General features: G+C 46.6%; 1 protein-coding gene across 1 annotated transcript; it reads right to left on the bottom strand.

Moving 5' to 3' along the window:
• Nucleotides 1-582: 582 nt before the first annotated feature.
• Nucleotides 583-16,734, bottom strand: slc46a1 (solute carrier family 46 member 1). The gene is made up of 5 exons (XM_078422407.1): nt 16,458-16,734; nt 11,648-12,485; nt 8,178-8,261; nt 4,506-4,662; nt 583-2,319 (listed from the first exon to the last, which is right to left on the bottom strand). Exons 1-5 carry the CDS (start codon nt 16,728-16,730, stop codon nt 2,211-2,213), a joined length of 1,461 nt encoding a protein of 486 aa, XP_078278533.1. The 5' UTR covers nt 16,731-16,734; the 3' UTR covers nt 583-2,210.
• Nucleotides 16,735-26,656: the final 9,922 nt, after the last annotated feature.

Here is a 26,656-nt window from a genome sequence, read left to right as displayed (position 1 = left end):
GGAGGGGGGGTGAAGGAGCGCTGCACTGTGGGAGGGGCGGTGAGGGAGCGCCGCGCTGTGGGAGGGTGGGTGAGGGAGCGCTGCACTGTGGGAGGGGCGGTGAGGGAGCGCTGTGAAGACTGCCTCTCTTACAGCACGGTGCTGCATCAGTAGTGCCTGTTAACTGTGCGGCACACTACCGGCACTGCTCCTCAGATAGTGCAGCACTTTCTCGGTTCCATCCTCGCTCTGCGTGGTACTCCCTCTCCACCGGCTTTCTGATAACCCGGCACTGAGCGTGGATCATCGTGATTTCACTCATGTTTCTGGAGAGGGAGTTAATCCCGCAGCCTGCCCACCCAAAGGTGTGGGTGAAGTGTTTGAACCCCTCACCCCTGCTCCTTCTCAAGGGGACAAAGAGGCAGTCAAGTCTCCCACCCCGTGCCCTGCCGTGGTTGGGACCAGGCCCGTTCTCCAACCCCCTCGGCCGCCCGTCTGCAGAGCTGAGCTACCGTTGAATTCTTACCATCGCTGTCAAAGCTACGCCACCCTCCCGTTCTCTCTACCCGACAAGAAAACACACACAACAAATATTCTTGCATTGTTGTTTCTGACTTGCATTAAAACTATAATCAAATACAAGATTTAAAACATTCATTTTTTTGGCAATTCTGAAATTTAACTGAAACCATTCATAACACGAATGGTGGAGCCTGGCACTCAATTTAGGAAGAAAGGCCCATTAATGGCCATCATAGACTGTGCTGGATCTCGTTTGGAAAACGCACTGAGAAATGACTGATGAAGATGTGAACGCACAATCACTGCGGGGCCAGAAATTACCAGAGGATAAGACTGAAGGAGCCGCTGTCTCACACCAGAGACCCGGGTCCATCCTGACCTCAGGAGCTGTGTGTGAGGAGTTAGCATGTTCTTCCCGTGATTGATTGATTGATTGAAAGATATAGCATGGGAACAGGCCCCGAGTCCACGCCGGCCATCTGTTCACACTAGTTCTATGTTAACGCACTTTCGCATCCACTGCCTGCACACCAGGGGTAATTTACAGAGGCCAATCAACCCACAAACCCGCACATCTTTGGGATGTGGGAGGAAAACGAAGCATCCGGGGGAAACCCAGAGTCATGGAGGACATGCAAACGCCACACAGTCAGCACCTGAGCTCAGGATCAAACCAGGGTCTCTGGTGCTATAAGGCAACAGCACTACCAGCATGGATTTCCCCCCACATCCCAGACACACGAGTCTGTAGGTTAATTGGCCTCTGTAAATTGCCCCTTGTGGAAAGTGCGATAACATAGATCTCGTGTGAACGGGTGATTGATGGTCAGCGTGGACTTGTTGGGCCGAAGGGCCTGTTTTCATGCTGTACCTCTAAACTAAAAACTAGAATGAGGGTTGCTAACGAGAGAGTCACAGAGTATGATCAGAAAGAGACCAAGGGCAGGGGGCAACAGTTAATATCTTGTTTGCAATTAGCAGTGATCTGCTTGTAAAGGGCCAGGGAGGCAGTTTTACCTCTCACTCCCAAAGGCAAACTACATTGATGTTTCAAGAATAGAAAAGTGTAAACAATGATGGGAAAGCTTAGTGCACAAAGACAATGGGATAATTGTCAGAGGGCTAGCATGGAGGAAATGGGTTGAATGGTATCCCACAGTGTTGTATTATTCTCTGGAGTACCACGTGCTCATCACATGGATCACACCCGACCGACAGTAATAAGGGCGGCACGGTGGCGCAACGGTAGAGCTGCCGCCTCACAGTGCCAGAGACCCAGGATTGATCCTGACCTCGGGTGCCGTCTGTACGGAGTTTGTACGTTCTCCCTCCGACCGCATGGGTTTTCTCCGGGTGCTCCGGTTTCCTCCCACATTCCAAAGGCAGGTCTGCATGTTAATTGGCTTCTGTAGATTGTTCCTAGTGTGTAGGATCGAACTTGTGTGCAGACTCTGTGTGGGCCAAAGGACTTGTGTGCAGACTCTATGTGGGCCAAAGGACTTGTGTGCAGACTCTGTGTGGGCCAAAGGACTTGTGTGCAGACTCTCTGTGGGCCAAAGGACTTGTGTGCAGACTCTATGTGGGCCAAAGGACTTGTGTGCAGACTCTGTGTGGGCCAAAGGACTGGTGTGCAGACTCTGTGGGCCAAAGGACCTGTTTCCAGGCTGTATCTCTAAAACCAACACTAAAATTGGAAATGTCCAGTGGGTTCACTCATTCTGGATGGAGGAGGAGGCAAGGTCAGTGCTGATGGGGGCCTCTTGTGGGGACTCTTCAAATCGATGGTACAGCAACTCTGGCCCTCTGCACCCCAGGAACCTAGGGATTAAACAAATGGTTTAAAGATGTAACATCAGACCATCCAAAGGTAGTGAAAAAAATAATCTAGCCCATGTTGCCCCAGCCCTGGAGGGTATAGAGGGAGCTTCACTCTGTGTCTGACCCTAGGGATGTGTGATGGGACAATGTTGAGGGAGCTTCATTCTATCTTACCCTGGGAGCGTGTGTGATGGGACGGTATAGCGGGGACATCACTCTGGGTTTAACTTTTCTTCTTTGTAACTGGGTTACTTTGAACTTTGAACTTTGAACCTCTCTCTCTCTCTCTCTCTTTCTCTCTCTCTCTCTCTCTCTCTCTCTCTCTCTCTCTCTCTCTGTCACAGCGTCTTCTTCTCCATCTCCCTCTATCTCCTCCACCTACTCCCCCTACCCACTCTCCCTTCCTTTGCCCATCCTCCCGCCATTCTCCCCCCCCATTCTCAGGCTGGGCTCATTCACACGGACTCCGTTATCCCGTGATACTGTGATCCGATAGCACCAGGTGCTGGAGGTGTGCAGGTCATTCCCAGGAAGTTGCCCAGGTGTACATTGCCTCCGCCTAGGCTATTCCTGTCTGCTGACAGCACTGTTCTATTCTGGGACTGCTCATCTCTTGATAACGAAGCAGCTGCTCTGATTTAATGACAGGCACTAAAGTGCTGATGGACGATTCCTAACACAGTCACTGATAAGATACTTCCTGAACACCCTGCCCCTCCCAGCAACGTGCACTGAAATGACAGCGCAACAAAGTGGACATGTTGCAATAGACAGTGGGTTCACAGCGATGATGAGAGGAATAGATCGGTTAGATGCACAGAGTCTCTTGCCCAGAGCAGGTGAATCAAGGACCAGAGGACATAGGTTTAAGGTGAAGGGGAAAAGATTTAATAGGAATGTGAGGGGTAGCTTGTTCACACAAAGGGTGGTGGGTGTATGGAACGAGCTGCCAGAGGAGGTAGTTCAGACAGGGACTATCCCAACACTGAAGAAACATTTAGACATGTACATGGATGGGACATGTTTGGAGGGATATGGAGCAGACACGGGCAGGTGGGACTGGTGTAGCAGGGGCATGTTGGCCGGTGTGGGCAAGTTGGGTTGAAGGGCATGTTTCCACACTGTATCACTCTGTGACTCTATGACCTGCTCGGATACACACACCAGGCTTGGGACGCTCTGAAACAGAGGCAACCCAATTTACCCTATCTCTATTTAGAACATAGTACAGTGCAGAAACAGGCCCTTTGGCCCACAATGTCTTGCCAAATATTATGCCAAGTTACACTAATCTACTCTGCCTATACATGATCTACATTTCTCCATTCCCCTGAATAGCCATGTGCCAATCTAAAAGCCTCAAGTGCCCCTATCATATCTTCCTCCACCACCTCCGCTGGCACTGTGTTTTAGGCACTCTCTGTGTAAAACAAAAATCCCCTGCACATCTTGAAACTGTGCCCGTTCACGTTAAACAATGCCCTCTCGTCCGTGTCATTTCAACCCTGGGGAAAAGATTCTGACTCTGTCTACCCCATCCACATCATTTCAGGCACCTCCGTCAGGTCTCCTCTCAACCTCGAGCACTGCAGAGAAAGCAATCCAAGTTCACCCAATAACTCAACAAAGAATCTTTTTCACCCTTTTTACCCAATAAAGAACTCTGTTTACTCAATAACCCAATGAAGAATTTTTACCCTGTAAATTAATAAAGAATGTTGTCCACTCTATAAAGAATTATTTACTCAATTTCCCACTGAAATATCTTGTTCACCCAATATCCAATAAAGATTTATTTATTCAATTACCCAATTTAGTTTAGTTTAGTTTAGCTTAGAGATACAGCGTGGAAACAGGCCCTTCGGCCCACCGAGTCCGCGCCGACCAGCGATCCCTGCACACTAACACTATCCTACACACACCAGGGACAATTTACAATTATACCAAGCCAATTTGCCTACAAACCTGTACGTCTTTGGAGTGTGGAAGGAAACCAGAGATCCTGGAGAAAACCCACGCAGGTCAGGGGGAGAACGTACAAACTCCGTACAGACAGCACCCGTAGTCAGTATCAAACCTGGGTCTCTGGTGCTGTAAGGCAGCACCTCTACTGCTGTGCCACCGTGCCGCCCGGAATGAAGAATCTCGTTCACCCAATAACCCACCAAATACTGATGATTCCTTACCCAATAATCCCTGTTGGAATGAGAAGTAACGTTGCACCAAAGAGAAAGGAAAATCCTTTCATGAAGTAGAGTGTTGCAGGGTACAAGGAGTTGAAGACCACTGTTGATGCCAGTGAGCAGGCACTCTCCACACATGCCACTGAGGCAAACAGCGCTCCTGGAGAGAGAGAGAGAGCCATCACAAACACAGCACCTGATTCAGCGGCCAGAGTATACAACCACGAGTCCAGTCAATGCACATGAAACCTACCGCGGGTGCATGTGTGGGTCTGGCTCTGGGACTCTGCGTTTATTGGAGCCAGTGTGTTGAGAGTGAGGTGTGGACATCTGTGGCACTTTCACTGAACTTGGGCAGTTAATCATAAGGTCATAAGGTCAAGGAATAGGAGTAGAATTAGACCATTCGGCCCATTAAGTCTATTCCACCGTTCAATCATGGCTGATCTATCTCTCCCTCCTAACCCTATTCTCCTGCCTTCTCCCCATAATCTCTGACACATGTACTAATTAAGAATCTATCTATCTCTGCCTTAACAATATCCATTGACTTGGCTTCCACAGCCTTCTGTGGCAAAGAATTCCACAGATTCACCACCCTCTGTCGTCTCATCTCTTTCCTAAAAGAACGTCCTTTAATTCCGAGGCTATGACCTCTAGTCCTAGACTATCCCAGTAGCAGAAACATCCTCTCCACATCCACATCAGCAGAATGCATGACGAAGGCTTTGTGTTCCCTGAAAATCATCCGCGTTGCGGTTTACTCTGACGTGAATCTCCTTTTCCTCTCGGATCTCACATTATAAATGGAGATATGTTCCCATGGGATGCGTCCCTCTCTTATTTAAAGCCATTTTCTTGCATTTTGTGTTTATTTTCCCCCCTCCTTAACTCAAATTTTGGGGTCAATTTTTTTAAATTGAGGGGCGTGGGCTTTGCGGGCTGAGCCAGCATTAAATTGGCCGCCTCTCATTGCCCCTTATGGTGGTGAGCTGCCTTCTTGACCCGCTGTCTTCCCTGAGGTCTGGCGACACCCACCCCGCTGTGAGGTGGGGAGTTCCAGGACCGTTACCCAAGTGAATGGGGGATGTGAATGGCCAGATGAGTTTGAATTTAGGGAACAGATGAATGTAAGAGCTAGATTAGCCATGTTCTGACAGCATGAGGGAGGAGCTATAAGGACTGAATGGCCTCTTCAATATTCAACTAAATCCATGAGCATTGGAATAGTAATGCGGGTATAGAGTCATAGAGAGATACAGCAAGGAAACAGGCCCTTCGGCCCAGCGAGTCCGCACCGGCCATCAATCACCCATGTACACTGATCTTTATTAATCCCATCTTTTATCCCCATCACATTCACATCAACTCCTCCTAGATTCTATCCCTCACCCACACACTGGGAGTGATTCCCAGAAGCCAATTAACCCAACAACCTGTGCGTCTCTGAGATGTGACGGAAACCGGAACATCCAGTGGAAACCCACGTGGTCACAGGGAGAACGTGAAAACTCCACACAGATGGCACTCGGAGGTCAGGATCAAACCCGGGTCTCTGGCACAAGCAAGCAGCAGTTCGACTGTGCTGCACTGAACCTAAGTGCCCAAAGCAATCCCCATTCTTGATCTCTGCACTGTCCCCAAGCTTGGATACAGCCAAGTCACCTCACAGCCTTTCCCTGCCTGTGCCCTTCCAATGGCTCTGATGTTACTAAAGTGGATGCAGCACTTACAGGGAAACCTCAGCTTGTGAAAGACGCTACAAAATGCAGGGTCTGCCTTCTTTTCACAGTGGGGCTATGGTTCTATTATTGTGCCCGAGTCTTTAGTCAGAGGGTGGGGACTCTGTGGAATTCATTGCCACAGAAGGCTGTGGAGGCCAAGTCATTGGGTGTTTTTAAGGCGCAGTTTGACAGATTCTTGATTAGTAAGGGTGGCGGGGGTTATGGGGAGAAGACAGGAAAATGAGGTTGAGAGGGAAAGATAGATCAGCATGATTGAATGGCGGAGCAGACCTGATGGGCCGAATGGCCTAATTCTGCTCCTATGACTTTTGAACTTATGAGCCAGCGATGAGCTACCAACACTCAGGTTTAGTTAGGGTCAAAGGTGTTTGTTTTGAAGAACCACAGCTTCTCCTGGTGTGACACACTGAGGAATTGTTCCCTGTGAGACTTGGGTTCATCATGAAAATGGCCTTGGGTTTTAACGGCAGTTCCCTTCTTACCTGGAAACATTGAAACATCACCGCAGCAATAGGATCACCACTGTCTGCGCTGGAGTTTACAAGAGATAAAACGGAACTGTGCTCAGATGCCCCTGTGATGTTAAGAGTCATAGGCTCACGCACAGGCCCTTTGGCCCAACTCGTCCATGCCAACCAAGATGCCCCAGTTCCCCTCACCCGCCCAATCCCCCTGGTGCTCAGAGAGCTGCCCCCTTCGCCCCCCACCTTCAACACACTCACGCTTTATCAGCTCCCCATCAGTCAGTGCAAGGTCAGGGCTGTAAAACAACTCACCTTTGCTCCTCAGGTGTTTCATTATATTTTATGTTTCTAGTGTTTTACAGCCACGGATAACAGCAGCACTGTGATTACTGACATTCGGGAGATTCACGAATCACAACAAGATAATAAAAATGACTTATCTCGCAACGACTAGCCTCCGATCCAGAGCTCACCTTTGATCTGGGAACAACTTACGCGGCAATTGTACATCTTCCTTGTATCATTGAACGATTGAACCCTGATCAGAATATGCTGAGGGCACTATAGTGGGTGGGAGGGGGGAGCAAAACAACATCCCCTCCCTCATCATCCATCCAGATGTGGGGTGTGAGTCAGTGGGTCACACACTCATTCTTCAGTCATCTCAAGTCTCTTCACGCAGTACTGAGGGAACATCATGTTGTCAGTGGGGCATTCTGACAGCGCTGCACTGTGAGAGGGGCAGTGAGGGAGCATTGCACTGTGAGAGGGGCAGTGAGGGAGCGCTGCACTGTGGGAGGGGCAGTGAGGGAGCGCTGCACTGTGGGAGGGGCAGTGAGGGAGCGCTGCACTGTGGGAGGGGCAGTGAGGGAGCGCTGCACTGTGGGAGGGGCAGTGAGGGAGCGCTGCACTGTGGGAGGGGCAGTGAGAAGTACTGTGGGGGGGCAGTGAAGGAGTATTGTACTGTGGAAGGGGTGGTGAGGAGTGGTATTGAGGGACTGCTATACTTTCAGAGGTATGGCTCTTTGAGTGAGATTTACAAATGTCATAATGAAGATCTGTTTCTTGGTCGGACATAACAAATCCCTCTGATTGTTATTCTGTCAGCAAGGGTGTTCTCTCTTGTGTCCTGGCTAACAGTGATCCCTTGCTCAAAGTCACCACAACCAATGTTCTCATTGCATTTTGTGCTTCATCTCCTGCTGCAGTGTTTACAACAAGTACTTCCCTAACTTCCTCATGTCATAGAGACAGGCTGACATTTCAGTGGCAGCTTTCACAAATCTCTGGACTTCCTGAAACACTTCAGTAAAAAGGATGTAGTCACTTGTAATGTACGGACAGTGCTCCACTTAAAATCTACAGAATGGGAATATGCCCACAGATGCCGCTTGACCCGCACAGTTTGCTTTTACTTTGGGCTTGTGGCATCTGCAGCTTTTTGGACTGGATCCACTTGAACGTACCTTGATCTGTCACCTCCACTAGCTTTGACATCTTGGCTCTGAGCACTGGAGTGGTGGTCATAGCAAGAAACCGCAGCCCGTATCCTGGGGAAGAGCAAGGAGAGCTGGTTAATGCAACGTGGTACCACTGTGAAGCAGCATTGTTACCTGTGCTGGAGCACACAACCAGAGTAACATCATGCTAGATATCACCTTTTGTACTAGGGTAACGCTAAGATCACAGATCAAAAACCATATCATCGTGCAACAAAGAGTTACGATAAGAGCACGGGACCCCATAAGACTCCAATGCACCTGGAAGCTGAACAGTCCCAATAATCTACGGTGCTGCACTAGAACAGTGTTGCAGATTGTCTCTCGGCATGAACAGTTCAATCAATCCACAATACTGTTAAATTAATACATCATTCAGCTAAATGTCTCTAATATACTGGTACAATGTGGATGATTCATCACGATATCACTACTCCGGAAAAGCATTGCTATCAAGAATATTATTTGTGCTACAAAATCCAATAATGTTACTCTCCTGAAATGGAGGCACCTGATAATCCCCGGGGCAGCAATGTTAAGCTAGAACAACAACATTTATCGGTTCCCAAGTGACCACATTTCACGGCAGAACACCCGATATTCAAGAAACAGCGAGGCTTTCAGCAAAATCTGGAGTCAGGGGAAGTTACACTTGCTATTAACAGGGGCTTCTAAGTGACATAATCCCCAGACACTCAGAGAAGAGTTAGGAATGTGCAAAACATGGAACATTACAGCACAGGAACAGTCCCTTCAGCCCACAATGTCTGTGCTGAACATGTAAACTAATCTCCTCTGCCTGCATGTGACCCATACCCCTCCATTCTCTGCCTATCCATGTGCCTATCTAAAATGCCTCTTAAACACCACTATTGTACCTGCCTCCACCATCACTACCCCTGGAAGCACATTCCAGACACCCACCACTCTGTGTAAAACACTTGCCCCACACATCTCCTTCAAACTTTACCCCTCTCACCTGAAAGCCGTGCCCTCTAGCTTTTGACATTTCCACCCTGGGATAAAGGTTCTGACTGTCTACCCTATCTATGCCTCTCATAATCTTATATACTTCTATCGGGTCTCCCCTCAACCTCCGATGTTCCAGAGCAAACTATCCAGGTTTGTCCAACCTCTCCTCATAGCTAATCACCTCAAATCAGGCAGCATTCTGGTAAACCTCCTCTGCATCCTCCTAACCACATCCTTCCTGTAATGGGGTGACCAGAAGTACACACAATCCTCCAAATGTGCTGGTATATTGGTGACATTCAGCAGAAGATGTTTTAATTAAGCAATATTCTTGATAATTTGCAAGCATAGAGACAATTCAGAACAGTATTCTAGTACAGCACCACAATGTATTGGGACATTGAAACTGTTCATCTAAGAGGTCTGATCGGGTCCTGTGCTATCATTCCAGGTCTTTGCTGCATAAAGATACCGTGTCAGAAAAGTAATTTGTGATCTTGGCATTACTCTAGTACAATGCTAAAAGTTCCACAAGGAGATTTCTCCAAATGTGGCCAAACCAAAGTCCTATAAAGCTGCAATACACGGGTAGAAACGCACAACATGGAAGGTAGGAGGCACAAGGTGGGAAGGTGGGAGAAGAGGCTGGCTTGTAAAGCTGGAAGACGTAATGGGCAAGGTAGGATTGGCGAAAGAAGACCTTCAATTGACTGGGATGCAAAATGGAGAGCTAGGATAAATCAGTGCAGACAGTGAGCGACGTTGAAGATGTGACTCAGGTGAGAGTGGCAAAGTTTAAAGGATGGAGAAACAAGGAATTACAGATGCTGGTTTACACAAAAAGACACAAAGTAACTCAGCAGATCAGGCAGCATCAGACCCGAAATGTCACCTATCCATGTTCTCCAGCGATGCTCCCTGACCCGTTGAGATACTCCAACACTTTATGTTTAAACGAGATGTGTAGGCTCGTATTTTACACTAAATCGGTGCCTGGAATGCGCTGCTGGACATGGTGGTGGAAGCAGATATAATGGTGGCATTCAAGAGGTTTTTAATTAGGCCGATCTAAAAGGCTCTTAAATACCACTATTGTATCGGCTGTTACCACTATCTGTGGCAAGGATATGCTGGGAATGGAGTGACATGCAGGCAAAGGAGATCAATGTATCTGGGCATCATGAACATGGTGGGATGAAGAGAATGTACCTGTGCTGTACTGTTTTACGTTCTAACATTAAACAGGCCGCAGCTGACCTAGTGTTTGAAGTAACTGGAGTTTGTGTAGGCGAGTCCAAGTGTGGAAGCTCAAGCACGATGGAGGAAAAAGCCTACCTCAGCGGCAGGCTCCGGCCTGCTGCAGTTGCCCGGGGTAACTGTGGGAGAGGAGTACAGTCGAGGATGACCAGGCGGGTTTCGGTTGTGCCTACGTTCACTTACACACATTTCTGTCACAGAAAGTGCCCCACCTGCTGAGTGTTTCCAGCATTTTCTGCTTGAAACCTGTTCCTTTTAGCCCAAACATTTGGTCTCCTGCTCTATGTCAGATTGCAGACACAAGGAACTGCTGGAATTGTGAGTAAACCACAAAGTGCTGGAGGAACTCAGCGAGTCAGGCAGCATCTGTGGCGGGAATGGACTGGTGACATTTCGGGTTGCGCCTGTTCCTCAGACTGATTATTGTAGGGGGAGGGGTAGAAAGTTGGAAAAGAGTTGGGGGCTGGACTAAACCTGGCAAGTAATAGGTGGATAACAGCAGAAGAGCAGCAGCGAGAGAGGCTCTCACAGAATCCCGTCAGAGAACTTAAATGAAGTAGCCATCATTTAAGGATATTTTGCAGTATCGCAGTAAAATGGAGACACAAGGAACTGCAGATGATGGAATCTTGAGAAAAGCACAGTGCTGGAGGAACTCAGTGGGTCAGGCAGCATGTGGAGGGAATGAACCAATGACGATTCACGTCTACAAGATCATTAAACATCACAGCAGAATCAGTTGGGACCTTTCTTCAGACTGATTGTGGTGTGGAGAAGACAGCTGAAGAAGGTATATTGCATCGGATAAAGTGCTCATGATGCAGCCTGGGGGCATTGCAGGAAGCCGAGGGTGCCTTTTGGAGATACAGCGTGGAAACAGGCCCTTCTGCCCACTGAGTGCGCGCCCACCAGCAATCACCCCATTCACTAGCACTATCCTACAAACTAGAGACAATTTACAATCTTTACCAAAGCCAATTAACCTACAAACCTGTATATATTTGGGTTGTGGGAGGAAACCGGAACGCCCGGAGAAAACCCACCCAGTCACAGGGAGAACGTACAAACTCCGTGCAGACAGCACCCGTAGTGAGGATTAAACCCAGGTCTCTGGCGCTGTAAAGCAGCAGCTCTACGGCTGCACTGCCATGTCGTGTTGTGAGAGGGATGTGGGTGAATGTGACTGCGACGCAGGCCAGTGGCCCTACCTGTGAACATGAGGGAGCTGGTGGCAGCCACGGAGAACACCACCAAGCCGGCGATGTTGGACAACAGACCAATCTCTGCAATGCCGCTGTCACGCATGCACGGCTGCATCAGCTTCAGGCCCAGTAAGCTGCTCAGGTAGGTCAGGTGCTCCAGTGCCATTCCGTACCCAATCCAATCAGACCCCCAGCACAAGGGCGAGCTCAGTTCAAAAAGGACCAGAATGTCCTTGGTTCCAAAATGTATGGTCACCACGATGAAGAGGCAGAAGGCGTAGAGACAAAGGCTGAGCCTGCCCCCCGAGTACAGGCGGTAGAGCGATTTGTAGTGTTCGGTTGTGAACAGCCTGGCTGCCTTCTTCGTGCTCACCGACTCGCGGACGAAGATGTAGGCGTAGGCGGCCGTGGCCAGGTTCAGCGCCAACACCAGCCAGAAGGGGTTGGTGTAACCCTGAGCCTTGCTCCACTGCCCGCCGATCACGTTGCCCAGCATGCCGGCAATGCCCAGGCACGACTCCAGCACGGCCACTCGCACAGTGCGCGACTGCCTGTCGCTGATGTCGGCGATGTAGGAGAAGCAGCCGGCCAGGATGATGTTGAAGTCGCCCAGCAGCGCACTCAGCAGGCGGCCGAGCAGCAGGTAACCCACGGGCAGCTGCCGGTACATGACGATGAGGCAGAGTGCCGACTGCAGCGCCAAGCCCACGGCAGGAATGATCAGGATCGGCCGGCGTCCCACATGGTCGCTCCACGGCCCAAGTAGAGTCACCGCGAAAATCCCCACTGTAAAGCCTCCCACATTGATGTACAGGTTCCAGTGCGAAGTCATCGCCTCCACAGCCTGCAAGGGAAATCACAAAAGATCATTCAGGACACTCCTGGTGGATCTCCAGCCTTGGCCAAGCCCAACTGTCACGTTAATCCGCACTGCACCCCATGCTCCATCAAAGGCCTGCACAATCCGAGCTCGGAGACGGGGGAGAGGTTACCAGGCAGACAGTGGGAACGATCAAGGATGTGACAAAGCCTCCATGAAGACTTTGGTTCGGCCACATTTGGAATATTGTGTGCAGTACTGGTCGCCCCATTACAGGAAGGATGTGGGGGCTTTGGAGAGGGTGCAGAAGAGGTTTACCAGAAAGCTGCCTGGATTAGAGGGTATTAGCTCCAAGGAGAGGTTGGACAAACAGATTATTTTCTCTGGAGGCTGAGGGGAGACCTGATAGAACTATATAACATTGCAAGAGGCATAGATACGGTAGAAAGTCAGAGTCTTTCTTCAAGGGTGGAATTGTCAAAGTCTTCTTTATTATTGTCCCGTGTACTAAAGTACTGTGAAAAGCTATCCAATCAAATCATATAATACCATTCATGAATGCAATCATGAAGAATAGGTAAAGCAAAGGGAAAGATACAGAGTGCAGAATATTGTTCTCAGCATTGTGGTGCACCAGTTCCATAGACAAAGTCCAATGTCCTCAATGGGTTAGGTTGGATATGTTCTTGGTGACAGCAGCAAAGTTTAAAGGAGGTGAGCGGGGCACGTTTTTACAGGTGCCTAGAACATTCTGCCAGGGGTGGTGGTGATGGAGCCAGATACGATAGTGGTATTTAAGAGGCTTTTAAATAGGGTGGTGGATATGCAGGGAATAGAGTGATTATGTGCAGGCAGAGGACATGGCATCATGTTCAGCATGAACATTGTGGGCCGAAGGGCCTGTTCCTGAGTTCGACAGTTCTACATAAGAAAAGCAACATTCCCATTGGCTCTTGGGAACCTCTGGACAGTAAAGTCCCTGAATGAAGAGGGGGGATTTGTGATGGAATTGAGAACTTGAGAGGCTGTGCCAGCAGCTAAAGGAACAAACCATCTCACAAACTACCCACCTGTCCACTCCCTCCTTTAGACTTCAGAGATACTGGAAGGAAACACGCCCTTTGGCCCACCAAATCCAGGCCAACCAGCGATCACCCCATGCACTAGCACTATCCACTTTCAAGAGAGAGAATTAAATTTAGCTCTTGGGGCTAAAGGAATCAGGCAAAATGGGGTAAAAGCAGAAACGGGGTACTGATTTTAGATGATCAGCCATGATCATATTGAATGGCTGTGCTGGCACGAATGGTCAAATGGCCTACTCCTGCACCTACTTTCTATGTTTATCCTACAAACTAGGGACAATTTACAATTCACAGAAGCCAATTAACCTACAAATCTGTACATCTTTGGAGTGTGGGAGAAAACCAGAGCAAACGGAGAAAACCCACACGATCACAGTGAAAACGTACATCACCCCATAATGATGTATTCATTGCTTCTGCATTGTTTATTTTGGTTGGCGACATGGAGATTTTATTGATTAACTTGTTGGTTATCAATCACCTTGTGTTCATTATTGTTTGTAATCAGTTATTAATGATTATCCTATAATTAAATACTGATAATCAATCATCCCGTATAATTCTCATCAGTCTGAAGAAGTCTCGACCCGAAGCGTCACCCATTCCTTCTCTCCAGAGATACTGCCTAACCCACTGAGTTACTCTAGCATTTTGTGTCTATCCTGTATAATTAGTTACTCGTAACTAATAATAAAAATAATGTGTTAATAATTAATTACCCTGTGCAATCCAATAATTGATTACCAAAATCTAATTGCTGAAGGAACTCAGCGAGCCAAGCAGCATCTGTGGAGGCAAAGGGATGGTCGACTTTTCGGATCAAAATCCTGCTTCATCGACCATCCCTTTGCCTCCATAGATGCTGCTCGACTGGCTGAGTTCCCCAGCAGTTTGTTTCTGTACTCCAGATTCTAGCATCTGTATCTCGTCTGATGATTGATTATCCTATGAAATCTGTTATTGATGAAGGATTGCTCTATGTAATTGGTTCTATTGAAGATGGATTATTTTACATAATTGGTTACTGGTGATTAATTATTCTGAAAAATCCATGAATGATTATCTTGCACATTCATTTACTGATGACCAATAACCCAGAGAATCCATTGATGATGATTGATTGCCCAGAGTAATTGAATATTCTGAGTAATTGGTTATTAGTAATCGATTACTGATGTCCAACTATAAGTAATATATTTCTATTGATGAACTATTGTGTTTTGGATAAATTATCCTCTGTGATCAGTTACTGATGATCAAATATCCTATTAATCAGTAGGAACTGAAGCTCTATTTTGCTGAGAAATCTGTTACTGATGTGTGATTATCCCAAGTAATTGATTCCTGATCTCAATTATCCTGAGTAATTGATTACTGATGACCAATTATCCTGAGTGAGTGGTTATATGATTGATTATCCTGAATAGAAACATAAAAAATAGGTGGAGGCCATTCGGCCCTTCAAGCGAGCACCGCCATTCAATATGATCACTGCTGATCATCCAAAATCAGTTCCCTGTTCCTGCTTACTCCCCATATCCCTTGATTCCGTTAGCGCCAAGAACTATATCTAACTCTCACTTGAATACATCCAGTGAATTGGCCACCACTGCCTTCTGTGGCAGAGAATTCCAGATTCACAACTCTCGGGTGAAAAAGTTTTTCCACATTTCAGTCCTAAATGGCCTACCCCTTAATCTTAAGCTGTGATCCCTGGTTCTGGACTCCCCCAACATCGGGTTTTTGTTTCCTACATCTAGCCTGTCCAATCCCTTAAGAATTTTATATGTTTCTATAAGATCCCCTCTCATCTTTCTAAATTCCAGTGAATATAAGCCCAGTCGATACATTCTTTCATCATATGTCAGTTCCGCCATCCTGGAAATTAACCTGGTGAACCTATGCTGCACTCCCTCAATAGCAAGAATGTCCTTCCTCAAATTAGAAGATCAAATCTGTACACAATACTCCAGAAGTGGTCTCACCAGGGCCCTGTCCAACTGCAGTAGGACCTCCTTGCTCCTATACTCAAATCCTCTCGCTATGAAGGCCAACATGTCATTAGCTTTCTTCACTACCTGTCCATGCATGATTACTTTCAGTGACTGATGTACAAGGACCCAGGTCTCGTTGCACCTCCCCTTTTCCTAATCTGACACAATTCAGATAATAATCTGTCTTCTTGTTCTTGCAACCAAAGTGGATAACCTCACATGTATCCATATTATACCGCATCTGCCCACTCAGCCAACCTATCCAAGTCACCCTACAGCCTCATAGCATCCTCCTCGCAGTTTGCAGAATGAGCGGTTAGTGATTATCCTGCGTAATCGGTTACTGATGATCGATTAAGCTTTGCAGTCAATTACTGATGATCAATTATGCCGTGTAATCGATTATCATAATTTTTAATTCTGAATGATTGGTTACTGTGATTACCCTGTGTAGTCGGTTACTGATATTCAATTAGCTTTGTAATTGATTAGATGATAGATTATCCGGTGCAAATGGTTACTGAAAATCGCTTATGCCAGGTGATCAATTTGTTTTGTAATCGGTTATTGATGATAGCTTATGACATGTAATCGGTTACCATGATTGATTATCCTGAATGATTGATTACTGTGATATTGCCTGATTTCATCAGTTGCTGATGATCGATTAGTTTTGTAATCGGTTACTGATGATCGATTATCCCGAGTAATCGTTACTGATCATAGATTATCTTTGTAATCAGGCTCTAATGATCGATTATCCTGAGTAATCTTTTACTGATGGATTGTTTTTGTAATCGGACACTGATGATGGATTATTTTTGTAATCGATTATTGATGTTTGAATTATCCTGAGTAATCGGTTACTGCTGGCCGACTACGGCGATTACTCGCTCAGTGCCCGGCGGCGGCCTCACCCGCTCCAGCTCGGCATCGGACCCCTGCGACCTGTTGCAGCCTCGGCTCCGGTTGCCGTTGAAGCCGAGCTCGGCGCTGACTCTCTGGAAGATGTACTGCGTGGTGAGCGGGCCCTGCAGCGCCAGCGCCAGCATGGCCATGATCAGCACCGGCTCCACCGTCAGCCAGGGGCAGCGGCGCCGCAGCCCAGCGTCAGGGGCCCGGCCAGAGACCATAGCCACGGCTGGCAGCGGGCACTCGGCCTCGGCGGCTGCAACGGCAACGGCGGCCATGTTGGTCTGGGGGTGGGGCGCGGCAGCTGTCACTCACCGTCAATTTGCACCACATGCCCCGCCCCTTGTTTATTTGAATGCTATACCCCTCCCCTGGCTGATTTGTATGACACGCCCCTCCCCTTGCTCATCTGAATGCTGTACCCCTCCCCTGGCTGATTTGTATGACACGCCCCTCCCCTTGCTCATCTGAATGCTATACCCCTCCCCTGGCTAATTTGAATGGCATGCCCCCTTGCTCATTTAAACGATATGCCCCCCCTTTGCTGATTTGCATGCTATGCTCCTCCTCTTGCTCATTTGCACCCTATGCCCCTCCCAATGCTAATTTATGCCCCTTGCCCCATCTGTTTTTACCATTTGCCCTGTTTCCATGCTAATTTATATCCTTTACCCCTCCCGTGCTAATTGCTACTATTTGCCCCACTTCTCTGTTACTTTCTACCCATCCACCCCTCCCCCCAACGCTAATGCCCATCCCATTCTCCACGCATTGCTCATTCCTGCCTCCTGCCCCATTCCATGCTAATTTCCACTTTATGCCATTTTCCGCCCTTTATTCCAGCTCCAACTTATAATAACCTCCATTAACCGACAACCTCTGAACGTCTTTGTTGCTGGATGAACTCATTTTCTGGACTGGGGATAACACACCAACATAGTTTTAATTCACTATTTTTCAGAAGTCATGCAGGATTATAATAACTTTCCCAACCTGGCAAGTGTAAATGGAGCATGGGAACTGGGGCTTTGATGAATCGGGAGGGTGTGTGGAAAACGTTAATCTTTCAGTCGGATCGAACCTGGGTTTTTGGTGCTATGAGACAACAGCTCTACCACTCTGCCGCCCTTTGCACTGTGCGGACAGAATTTGCTTCCTGATCTGATGCTGTGGTTGTTCCTTTGATTTCCTACTCCATCGTGCCCTGGTGTGGCCTTGGGTGTGGTGTGTGTCCTCACCACCGTCTTCTGCCACATCTACTGTCTGCCTGATATGGTCATCATCCTCAACATGTCTCTCTTTTTTGGAATGTGTTTAGCCGTCAATGATCATTATCTCGAACAGTAGGTCGCCCCCAGTGACCGAGGAGGAGATACTTCCAACGAACGCAGCAGTTTAAACACAGGTATATATATTTAAATGAGTCAGGTTTAGTTATGAGGAATAATTTCTATAAAGATTATAGACTATAAAGGTTATAATTTCAAAGGTTATAATTCGCAAAATACAAGTATAGTTCTGACAACATGGAAAAACATACCGATGAATCGCAGCCAATCAAGTTGTTTATTGAAGTCGGAGGCTGAGGATTGGACTCTGTGTCTGAGCTGTGCCTCTTATAACTCATCTCCTAAACTTCTAGAACCCTCTATTCTAATTTTTTTACTCTTCTTCTACTAACTAAAGCATCTATATATGATGTTTCGGGTCAAGACCATTCTTCAGACTGCATTTTGTGAAACATCACCTATTCCTTTTCTCCAGCGATGTTGCCTGACCTGCTGAGCTACCCCAGCATTTTGTGTCTATTCTTCAGTGTAAACCAGCATCTGCAGTTCCTTCCTACACACCTATACGTGATGGTTACTTTGACTAGACCAAGTGGATGACATGACTTTGACATGATTCAATGTGGGCCACTTTCTTATCACCACAATCTTTGTGAAGTTACTGGGTATCCAAATTTAGGTCCCTTAATGTACCCGAGCAAGTGCAACTTTGGTTGATGGCAAGATGCTTGTTGTACAGAAGGATCTTGGAGTCCAAGTCCATAACTCCCTGAAAGTGGCAACATAGATAGATCAAATGGTAAAGAAGACCAATGATATGCTCACCATCATTGGTTGAAGCATTGAGTACAAGAGTCAGGAAGTCATGATTGCAGCTCTATAAGACATTAGTTAGGCTGCATTTGGAGTATTGTGTGTAGATCTGGTCACCCCATTACCGGATGTATGTGGAGACTTGGAGAGGGTGCAGAAGAGGTTTACCAGAATGATGCCTGGATTAGAGGGTATTGTAAGTAGAGGTTGGACAAGCTTGGATTGTTTTCTCTGGTACAACAGTGACAGAGGGGAGACATGACAGAAGTATATTAAATTGTAAGAGGCGTAGATAGCGTAGAGTAGACGGTCACAACCCTTTGCCCAGAGTGAAATGTCAAAAACTAGAGGGCATAGTCTAAAAGAGATGTAGGAAGCATTTTTTTTTGCACAGAGGAAGGTGGAATGAGTTGTCAGGGGTGGAGGTGGAGGCAGATATGATAGTGGCATTTAAGAGTCTTTTATAGAGGCACATGGATATGCAGGGAGTGGAGTGATATGGATCATATGCAGACAGATGAAATTAATTTATTTTGTAATCATGTTCAGCTGAAGGGCCTGTTTCATTGCTGTACTGCTCTATGTTGTATGTTCTTTCCGTTCCATGTGCTTCTTTCTTACATCAGCTCTTGGTCTATTTTAACTTAATTGGTTAGTGATGTTTCCCTTGACAGTGAAGAATAAATATGTCCCTGTATCAATCCCCTTTGAACCTTGGTCAGATCCAGTGGATATGCTAAAACATTTGTGTGAGCCTGACTAGAAGCTAAAAGTTTTTTTAATTACTAAACTGGGATGGGTAAAAAGCCTTTTGAGCCTGGATAATGAATATTCGCGCAGGGTGAGTGCCAGACCTCCCACATTTCCATTGAGTTTGCTGTTGGTTATGTGTTGATTGCTGCTCCTGGACTGTTGACAGGCGATGCAAGCATGGATTGTATGGAGCAGGTCAATCGTCAGCCTCACACCTCCGCACATTGTCAGCGCAGAGGTCACTCTGACCCGCTGGAGCAGCAGGGCATGCGGCTACTGGGCTCAAGCTGGCCCGACCATCAATCAAGGAGAGTGCAGTGCATATAGGTGAGTGCACCCTGCTAGATTCTTGTCGAGAATTAGTGCAGGGTGTGGCCATGACATTGTATGTCTGTCCCTCCCTCAACCCAATGGGTTCCAGGAACAGAGGGGCCTGGAGGTAAGTCTGCACACATCATCGAATGTGGGAGTGAAATACAGCATCCTTTATAAACAGAGACTCGGAGGTTTCTATTCTTTCATTCCACAGGATGGCAAAAGGCTTTGCAGCCTGTCCCCATATACGCCCACATTGAAAAGGCTGTTAAGGATTGATTAGCTTACAGTGGGCTTCTTGCAGACTAGGCTGGGTAAGGAGTGTAGATTTCCACCCTGAAGGGCTTTAATGAGCCACGGGTTTTAACAACAATCCATAGAGTCCAACATGTCCATGCCAACCAAGATGCCCCATTCAAGCCAGTCCCATTTGCCTGTGTGTGGCCCATATCCCTCTCAACCTTTCCTCACAATGACTTCACTCTTCTGTTCTCAGATCGTGGTGAATCTCTGGAATTCTCTGTATCCATAGATGACAGAGGCTGAATTGTTAGATAGATTTAAGGTGGATATTTATAAATATTTGACGGATTATCACGATGAATGATGGTAATGGAGAAATGGCGCAGAAGAGGTCAGCCATGGACAGATTGAATGGCAGGACAGATTCGAGGGGGCGAATGGCCTACGCCTGCTCCACTTTTCTCGTGTTCTTCTGTCCCTCCACTGTCCTACATTGATAGTGGCAGCATTGAAGACTCCTGCACATCCAAATGTCCATATCAGGGCAAGTGGCAAAAAAACTTGGTCAAAGAGGTAGATATTCAGAGTGTGTTAAAGAGGTTTGGGGAGGGAATGCCAGAGCTCATGGCTTGAACAACTGAAGACAGAAACAAAGCAGCGATCTGCCAGAGGCCAGAATTGGAGAATACTCTTGTCGAACTTCAACAAGTGTACAGTGGAGAGCACATTGACAGGTCCCATCACAGCCTGATTTGGTCATTTGAATGACCAGGAACATTGGAGGCTGCAGAAGGTGGTAAGACACTGGCCGATCTAACATGGTACTGACCACCCTATCATTGAACAACTCTATAGGAAACGCTGCCTCAAGAATATCATCAGTCTGTTTAGTTTATTGTCAGCAGAATTGTCAGCAGAAAGACAATACACAATTACAATCTAGCTATTTACAGTGTATAGATAAATTATAAGGAAATAACATTTAGTGCAAGGTAAAGCCAGCAAAGTCCTATCAAGGATAGTCCAAGGGTCACCAATGAGGTAAATGGTAGTTCAGCACTGCTCTCTGGTTGTGGTAGGATGATTCAGTTGCCTGATAACAGCTGGGAAGAAACTGTCTCTGAATCTGGTGGTGTGAATTTTCACACTTCTACATCTTTTGCCTGATGGGAGAGGGGAGAAGAGGGAGTGACCAGAATCAAAGACCACACCACCCTGGCCACACACTTATCTTACTGCTACCATCGAAGCTTGAAAAATGTGACCACCTGGTTCAAGAACACCTTCTTCCCGACAACCCCATCTGGATAAACTACCCTGCACAGCCCTAACCACAACCCTACCTCAGCACCAAACTACAATGGAATTTGAGTAAGGTTGCACTACCTACATTCACTTGCACTATCTTGGTCTGTTTATTGTATAACAGATCATTTATTGTATATTATTTGTTGTGTTGTCGCATTAAATATTCCCGTGAAGCTGCTTTGTTTCGGTCCAGTGGCCATGACAATTGAACACACTTGAATGTGGAGGTCTTGGAGATTGTATGGAAGTCATAGAGTCAAACAGTGTGGAAGCAGACCCTTCGGCCCAACTTGCCCACGATGGCCAACTGTCGCCATCTACATTAGTCCCACCTGCCTGTGTTTGGCCCATATCCTTCCAAACCTTTCCGATCCATGTACCTGTCCAAATGTTTCTTGTTATGGGTGAGGACTTGCAAGGATTAGAATTAGAAATTTTAATTCAAGGTATTGTTTGGAATTTCACAGTAGCCCTGTATTTATGGGACCCAAGAACATGGCACCACTACCTCCTTCCCTCGATAGATTTGTATCTTTGATACTATTGCCATACTGGGCTACCAAGTATACATGCAAATGCATCCTCCCCCCCCCCCCCACCTAACCTCAGGCCATCTATTTTTAACTTGCACAATTGACGTGATCCATTTTAAGATAGGGAAGTCGGCCTTTGTGTCAGTTAATGATTTTTTACAAGTTATTGACTACTGAAGTTTGCTAAGTACTTTGTGCTGTTTGCAACATTTCCACAGTTGGCAATGATTCACGGTGATGCCAGGCTTTTTTAGTGGGTCTGGGCCAGGCTGAGCTGGGCCACTCAGACACCCTTTACCAGCCAAAACCTCAAAGGAAGTTCAAATCCCCAATGGTTTGATTCACACTTTTAAAGCAAAGCAGCGTTGGTGAATCTCTAATACACCAGTTCTGCCTCTACATGGGGCAACCAGATTGCAAATATGTCACAGATGTGTCATCTAGAGTAAAACACAAAATGGTGGAGTAACTCAGCGTGTCAGGCAGCATCTGTGGAGGGAATAGAGGGGCGATGTTTCAGGTCAAGATCCTTCTTCACACCAGTTTGAAGAAAAGATCCGACCTGAAACGTTGTTTCTGTCCTCTCTCATACACATATGCTGCCTGACCCGCAGAGTTACTCAAGCACTTTGTATTTTGCTTACGATTCCCGCATCTGCTGTTCATTGAGTCTTCTTCTAGTTCTTGATTCTCCTACCATGGGAAAAAGAGAGTAAAATATCAATATTTTTAATATGTTTTCGTGAGGTAATTTAAAAAGCATCTACGTGGACTTGTATGAATTTTGGCCACACATAACTATTTGTGCTCTTTGATCTGTTTATGTGTGGCCACATTTGTACCATCTACAGTATTTTACTGGGGCAATGTATCCTGATCACCACCACGTCACCTCCATATTTTTCCCCAGTGCAGTTACCTACACACACCAGAGACTTTAAATAAGAATCTAACTTCTACATAATGTCATGTTTTCTATTCAATTAAAATCTACAATTTTGGATATAAAATTAGAACATGTGGGTCAGGACAAATATGTGAGGGTAGGACTGGACTCTGGACCTACTATCTATCTTCCATCCCAACCCCAGTGATATCAGCTCTGAAACCTATTCATTTACTGTTGTGTAACTGTGAAATGGTATTTCAATATCGTAACTTATCTTAAAATTGCAGGAAAAATGCCACATTTTTCAACTGAGACCTGTCAGAATCCAGCACTTATCTCCATGAAAATATGATTGCTGTTCATAACTCTAAAACGCTCCTAGAGTGGCACAAGGGTGCAGTGAGTAGACCACTGGCTCACAGTGCCCAAGACCCAGGTTCGATCCTGATCCCTGAGTGGAGTTTGCACATTGTCCCTGTGACTGTGTGGGTTTCTCCTGGGTGCTTCAGTTTCCTCCCACATCTTACAGGCTCAGTAGGCCTGTGTAAATTGTTCTAGGTGAACGGTAGAAACTGGGGGGGAGTTTGATGGGAATTTGGAGAGAATAAAATGGGATTGGTGTAGGATAAGTGCAAATGGTGATGGTCAGCATGGAGTCAGTGGGCTGGAGGGCCTGTTTCTGTATTGTACCTGTCCATGACTCTATAACTTTACCAGAACCAAAACATGAATCCAGCTGACTTGCTTGTTGTTAAATATAATTTCACGGTTTCACTTGGTTTATGAAACATTTGCATTTTTCTTTCCATTGATGAAGTGTTTTACTTTCAACGATGTAAACTAAGGGAATGGGAGAGACAGAGGAAGGAGATGGAGAGCATAGTAACGTGATGACAGGATAACACTCTCTCCCTCGGTGTCAGCAAAATGAAGGAACTGGTCATTGACTTCAGGAAGTGGATGGAGTACATGTCCCAACCAGCTTCAACTGTGCCTCGGTGGAGATGGTCAAGAGCTTCAAGTTTCCAGATGTAAATAACATGGTCCAAACACATTGATGTCACGGCCAAGAAAGCAGACCAATATCTCTACTTCTTAAGAAGACTAAGGAAATTAAATATGTGTCCAATAACTCTTAATTTCTACAGAAGCACCATAAAAAGCATACTGTTGGGATGCATCACAACTTAGTTTGGGAACTGCTCTGTCCAAGTCGGCAAGAAATTGCAGAGAGTTGTTCATGCAGCCCAGACCATCACACAGAACAGCCTCCCCTCCACCAAACTTCATACTGCCTCGTAAAAGCAGCCAACATAATCAAGGACCACACACTCCCCAATCATTCTCTCCCTTTCCCCCTCTTGTCGGGCAAAAGATACAAAAGCTTGAAAAAAAACGTACTACCTGATGCAGGAACAGCTTCATCCCCATTGATATCAGACACTTGGGTAATCAGACCTCTCAAATGCCAAGCATATATTCCCATTCATCCAAGCATATATTCCCATTCATCCAATCTACCTCGTTGCAGTCATTGCACGTTTGTATCTGTACTTTCTCTGCTGCTGTAGCACTCTGTTTATTGTCTTGTTTGCACAGACTGATATACTCATGTACAGTCTGATCTGCCCAATAGCACACTAAACAAAGTTTTTCACTGTATCCCAGTACATCTGACAGTAATAAATTTATAACAGGAAAGGAAAGGCAGGAGCAAAAACAAACCATCCATGTTCTGCTCAGTCAACATGTGTCGACATGTCAACATGTGTCGCTTGGTTTTGCTTCCACTGGTGCCTCTGGGTTTAGTGTAAGCTGCAGGAGCAGAGGGTGGGTGAGGCAATGCTAGACCGATGATGGACTCTGTTTCCTTTCTCCTCAGGGTTGGGGGTGATGTAGCTCCATGCCCATGCTCTGGGCTCTGTGCTGCTGTTGTGGTGGAGCAGACAGAGGCTGATGGAGTGGTTGGATGTGCCGTTTGCCAGGTGAGTGGTTCATAGAACAGTGAACAGGCCCTTCAGCCCTCAATGTCCATGCCAAACATGACGCCAAGGTAAACGAATCCCCTCTGCCTGCAAGGGCTTCATACCCCTGCATTCCCTTCATATCCATGTGCATATCTAAAAGCCTCTTAAACGCCACTATCGTATCTGCCTCCACCACCACTACTGGCAGTTCATTCCAAACCCTCACCACTCTTTGTAAAAACACTTGCCCTGCGCATCTCCTTTAAACTTCACACTCTCACCTTAATGCTACGCCCTCTGGTCTTTGACATTTCCAGCCTGGTAAAAAAGGTTTTGAATGTCTACTCTGTCTATTCCTTTCATAACTTTACATACTTCTATCAGGTCTCCCCTCAGCCTTTATGGGGAGAGACAAAGTTTAAAGTAGATGTGTGGGGCAAGTTATTTTACACAGAGAGTGGGGGGTGCCTGTAACATGCTGCCAGGGGATGGTGATGGAGTTAGATATGATAGTGGCGTTTCAGAGGCTTTTAGATAGGCACGCAGGGAATGGATGATGTGCAAGCGGAGGAGACTAGTTTAACTTGGCATTATGTTTGGCACTGATAATGTGGGCTGAAGAGCCTGTTCCTGTGCTGTACTGTTCTCAGTGTCCCGACTGGAAACATCACCTCTCCATTCCCTCCACCAATGCGACCTGACCCACTGAGTTATCTAACCCTTTGTGTTTTGCTGAAAGCGTGTCCACTGCATTGTTCTATGTTCTGTGAAGGGCTGGTGTTGGTGGAATGGCAGATTGTTGAGAGGTCAGGAAGCTTATAGGCGATTGGAAGTTTTGGGTCCAGCATAGGCTGTTGAGGGAGCGAAGGTGAACTTTCAGATGTACCATTTTTGAGGTGTTTCTGGTCTGGGAGCCTGTGCGGATCAGAGAACTCTGTCTCGTTGGGAGCCTGGCTACTGGCAATAGAGTTTGCTGAGCTCACCTATATAAAGGGTTGTAAGATAGAAGCCTGACAAGGGAACACAGGTCAGATTTCATGGAAATTCTGCTGATGAGCACTATTGGGAGATAAGTGTTACTGACAGGATGTCTCTTCTCACTGTTGGCCTTGGATCCACATTACCTCATAAAAGTTAACAACTTACTTAATATAAATTCCACTTCAATAAAAATAGTAATCAGCACATTTTAGTGCCTTAAAAATGGGAGTGCAGATTGGAGAATTAGGGTCATATTACATGGAAACGGGCCCTTCGGCCCAACTCACCCTTCCCAACCATGAATCCCGTTTGCCCGAATTTCGCCCATAATCCCTGCTAACCTTTCCTATCCATGTACATGTCCAAATGTTTTCTAAATGTTGTTCATGTACCTGCCTCAACTATTTCCTTGTTCCATATTCCCACCACCCTCTGAGTGAAAGAGTTGCCCCTTGTGTTAGTCCTTGGGTTTCTCTCCCTTTACACTTCCAGTTCTTGAATCCCCTATCTGAGGGAAAGGTCTGTGTGCATTCAGAAAGCTCTGTGCAGTCACAATGACTGCAAACCTAACCATCTTCTATTTTAACTACCGTTTTGGCCCATTTGTTACAGATTCACAAGGGGAAGCGGTAGCACACCCGCCCACACCAGTTTGCAGCAGAAGTCCTAGTGAAACGTTCAATCAAAAATCGGTGGAATTTGAGTAAAATTCCCTTTCCCTCATCGCTCCATTCCCAGGTTTCCAAACATTATTCCAATTAGCTTTTGAATGTAGGGAGACAAATTTGAATTTTCAGCAAAACACAAAGTGCTGGAGGAACTCAGCGGGTCAGGCAGCATCTGTGGAGCGAATGGACGGACGACGATTTGGGTCGGGACCCTTCTTCAGACTCGAAACGTCGCCTGTCCATTCCTTCCGCAGATGCTGCCTGACTCGCTGAGTTCCTCCAGCACTTTGTTCTTGAGTTCTCGTGAGAGATTCTTGTTTTGCAAACAGTCCCATTTTGTCCCCTCGGCCTTTCCACACATTGCCTCGGCATTAGATTGAACATAGAGCTCTTTGTGTAGGAAGGTACTGCAGACAGGGCCGTCTTAATGCATGGGCCTGATGGG

This window comes from Rhinoraja longicauda, chromosome 26 (assembly GCF_053455715.1).
Source record: "Rhinoraja longicauda isolate Sanriku21f chromosome 26, sRhiLon1.1, whole genome shotgun sequence".
Taxonomy (NCBI): Eukaryota; Metazoa; Chordata; class Chondrichthyes; order Rajiformes; family Arhynchobatidae; genus Rhinoraja; species Rhinoraja longicauda.
The sequence above is the reverse complement of the archived record's forward strand: the minus strand, read 5'-3'. Positions and strand labels throughout refer to the sequence as shown.

Coding starts and splice junctions, on each gene's coding strand:
- slc46a1 (XM_078422407.1), bottom strand. CDS start 16,730: ATGGCCGCCGTTGCCGTTGCAGCCGCCGAGGCCGAGTGCCCGCTGCCA. Junction 4,663..8,177: donor AGTGGAGGTGACAGATCAAG/GTACGTTCAAGT, acceptor CTCTCTCTCCAG/GAGCGCTGTTTGCCTCAGTG. Junction 2,320..4,505: donor ATTCCAACAGGGATTATTGG/GTAAGGAATCAT, acceptor TTTAATCCCTAG/GTTCCTGGGGTGCAGAGGGC.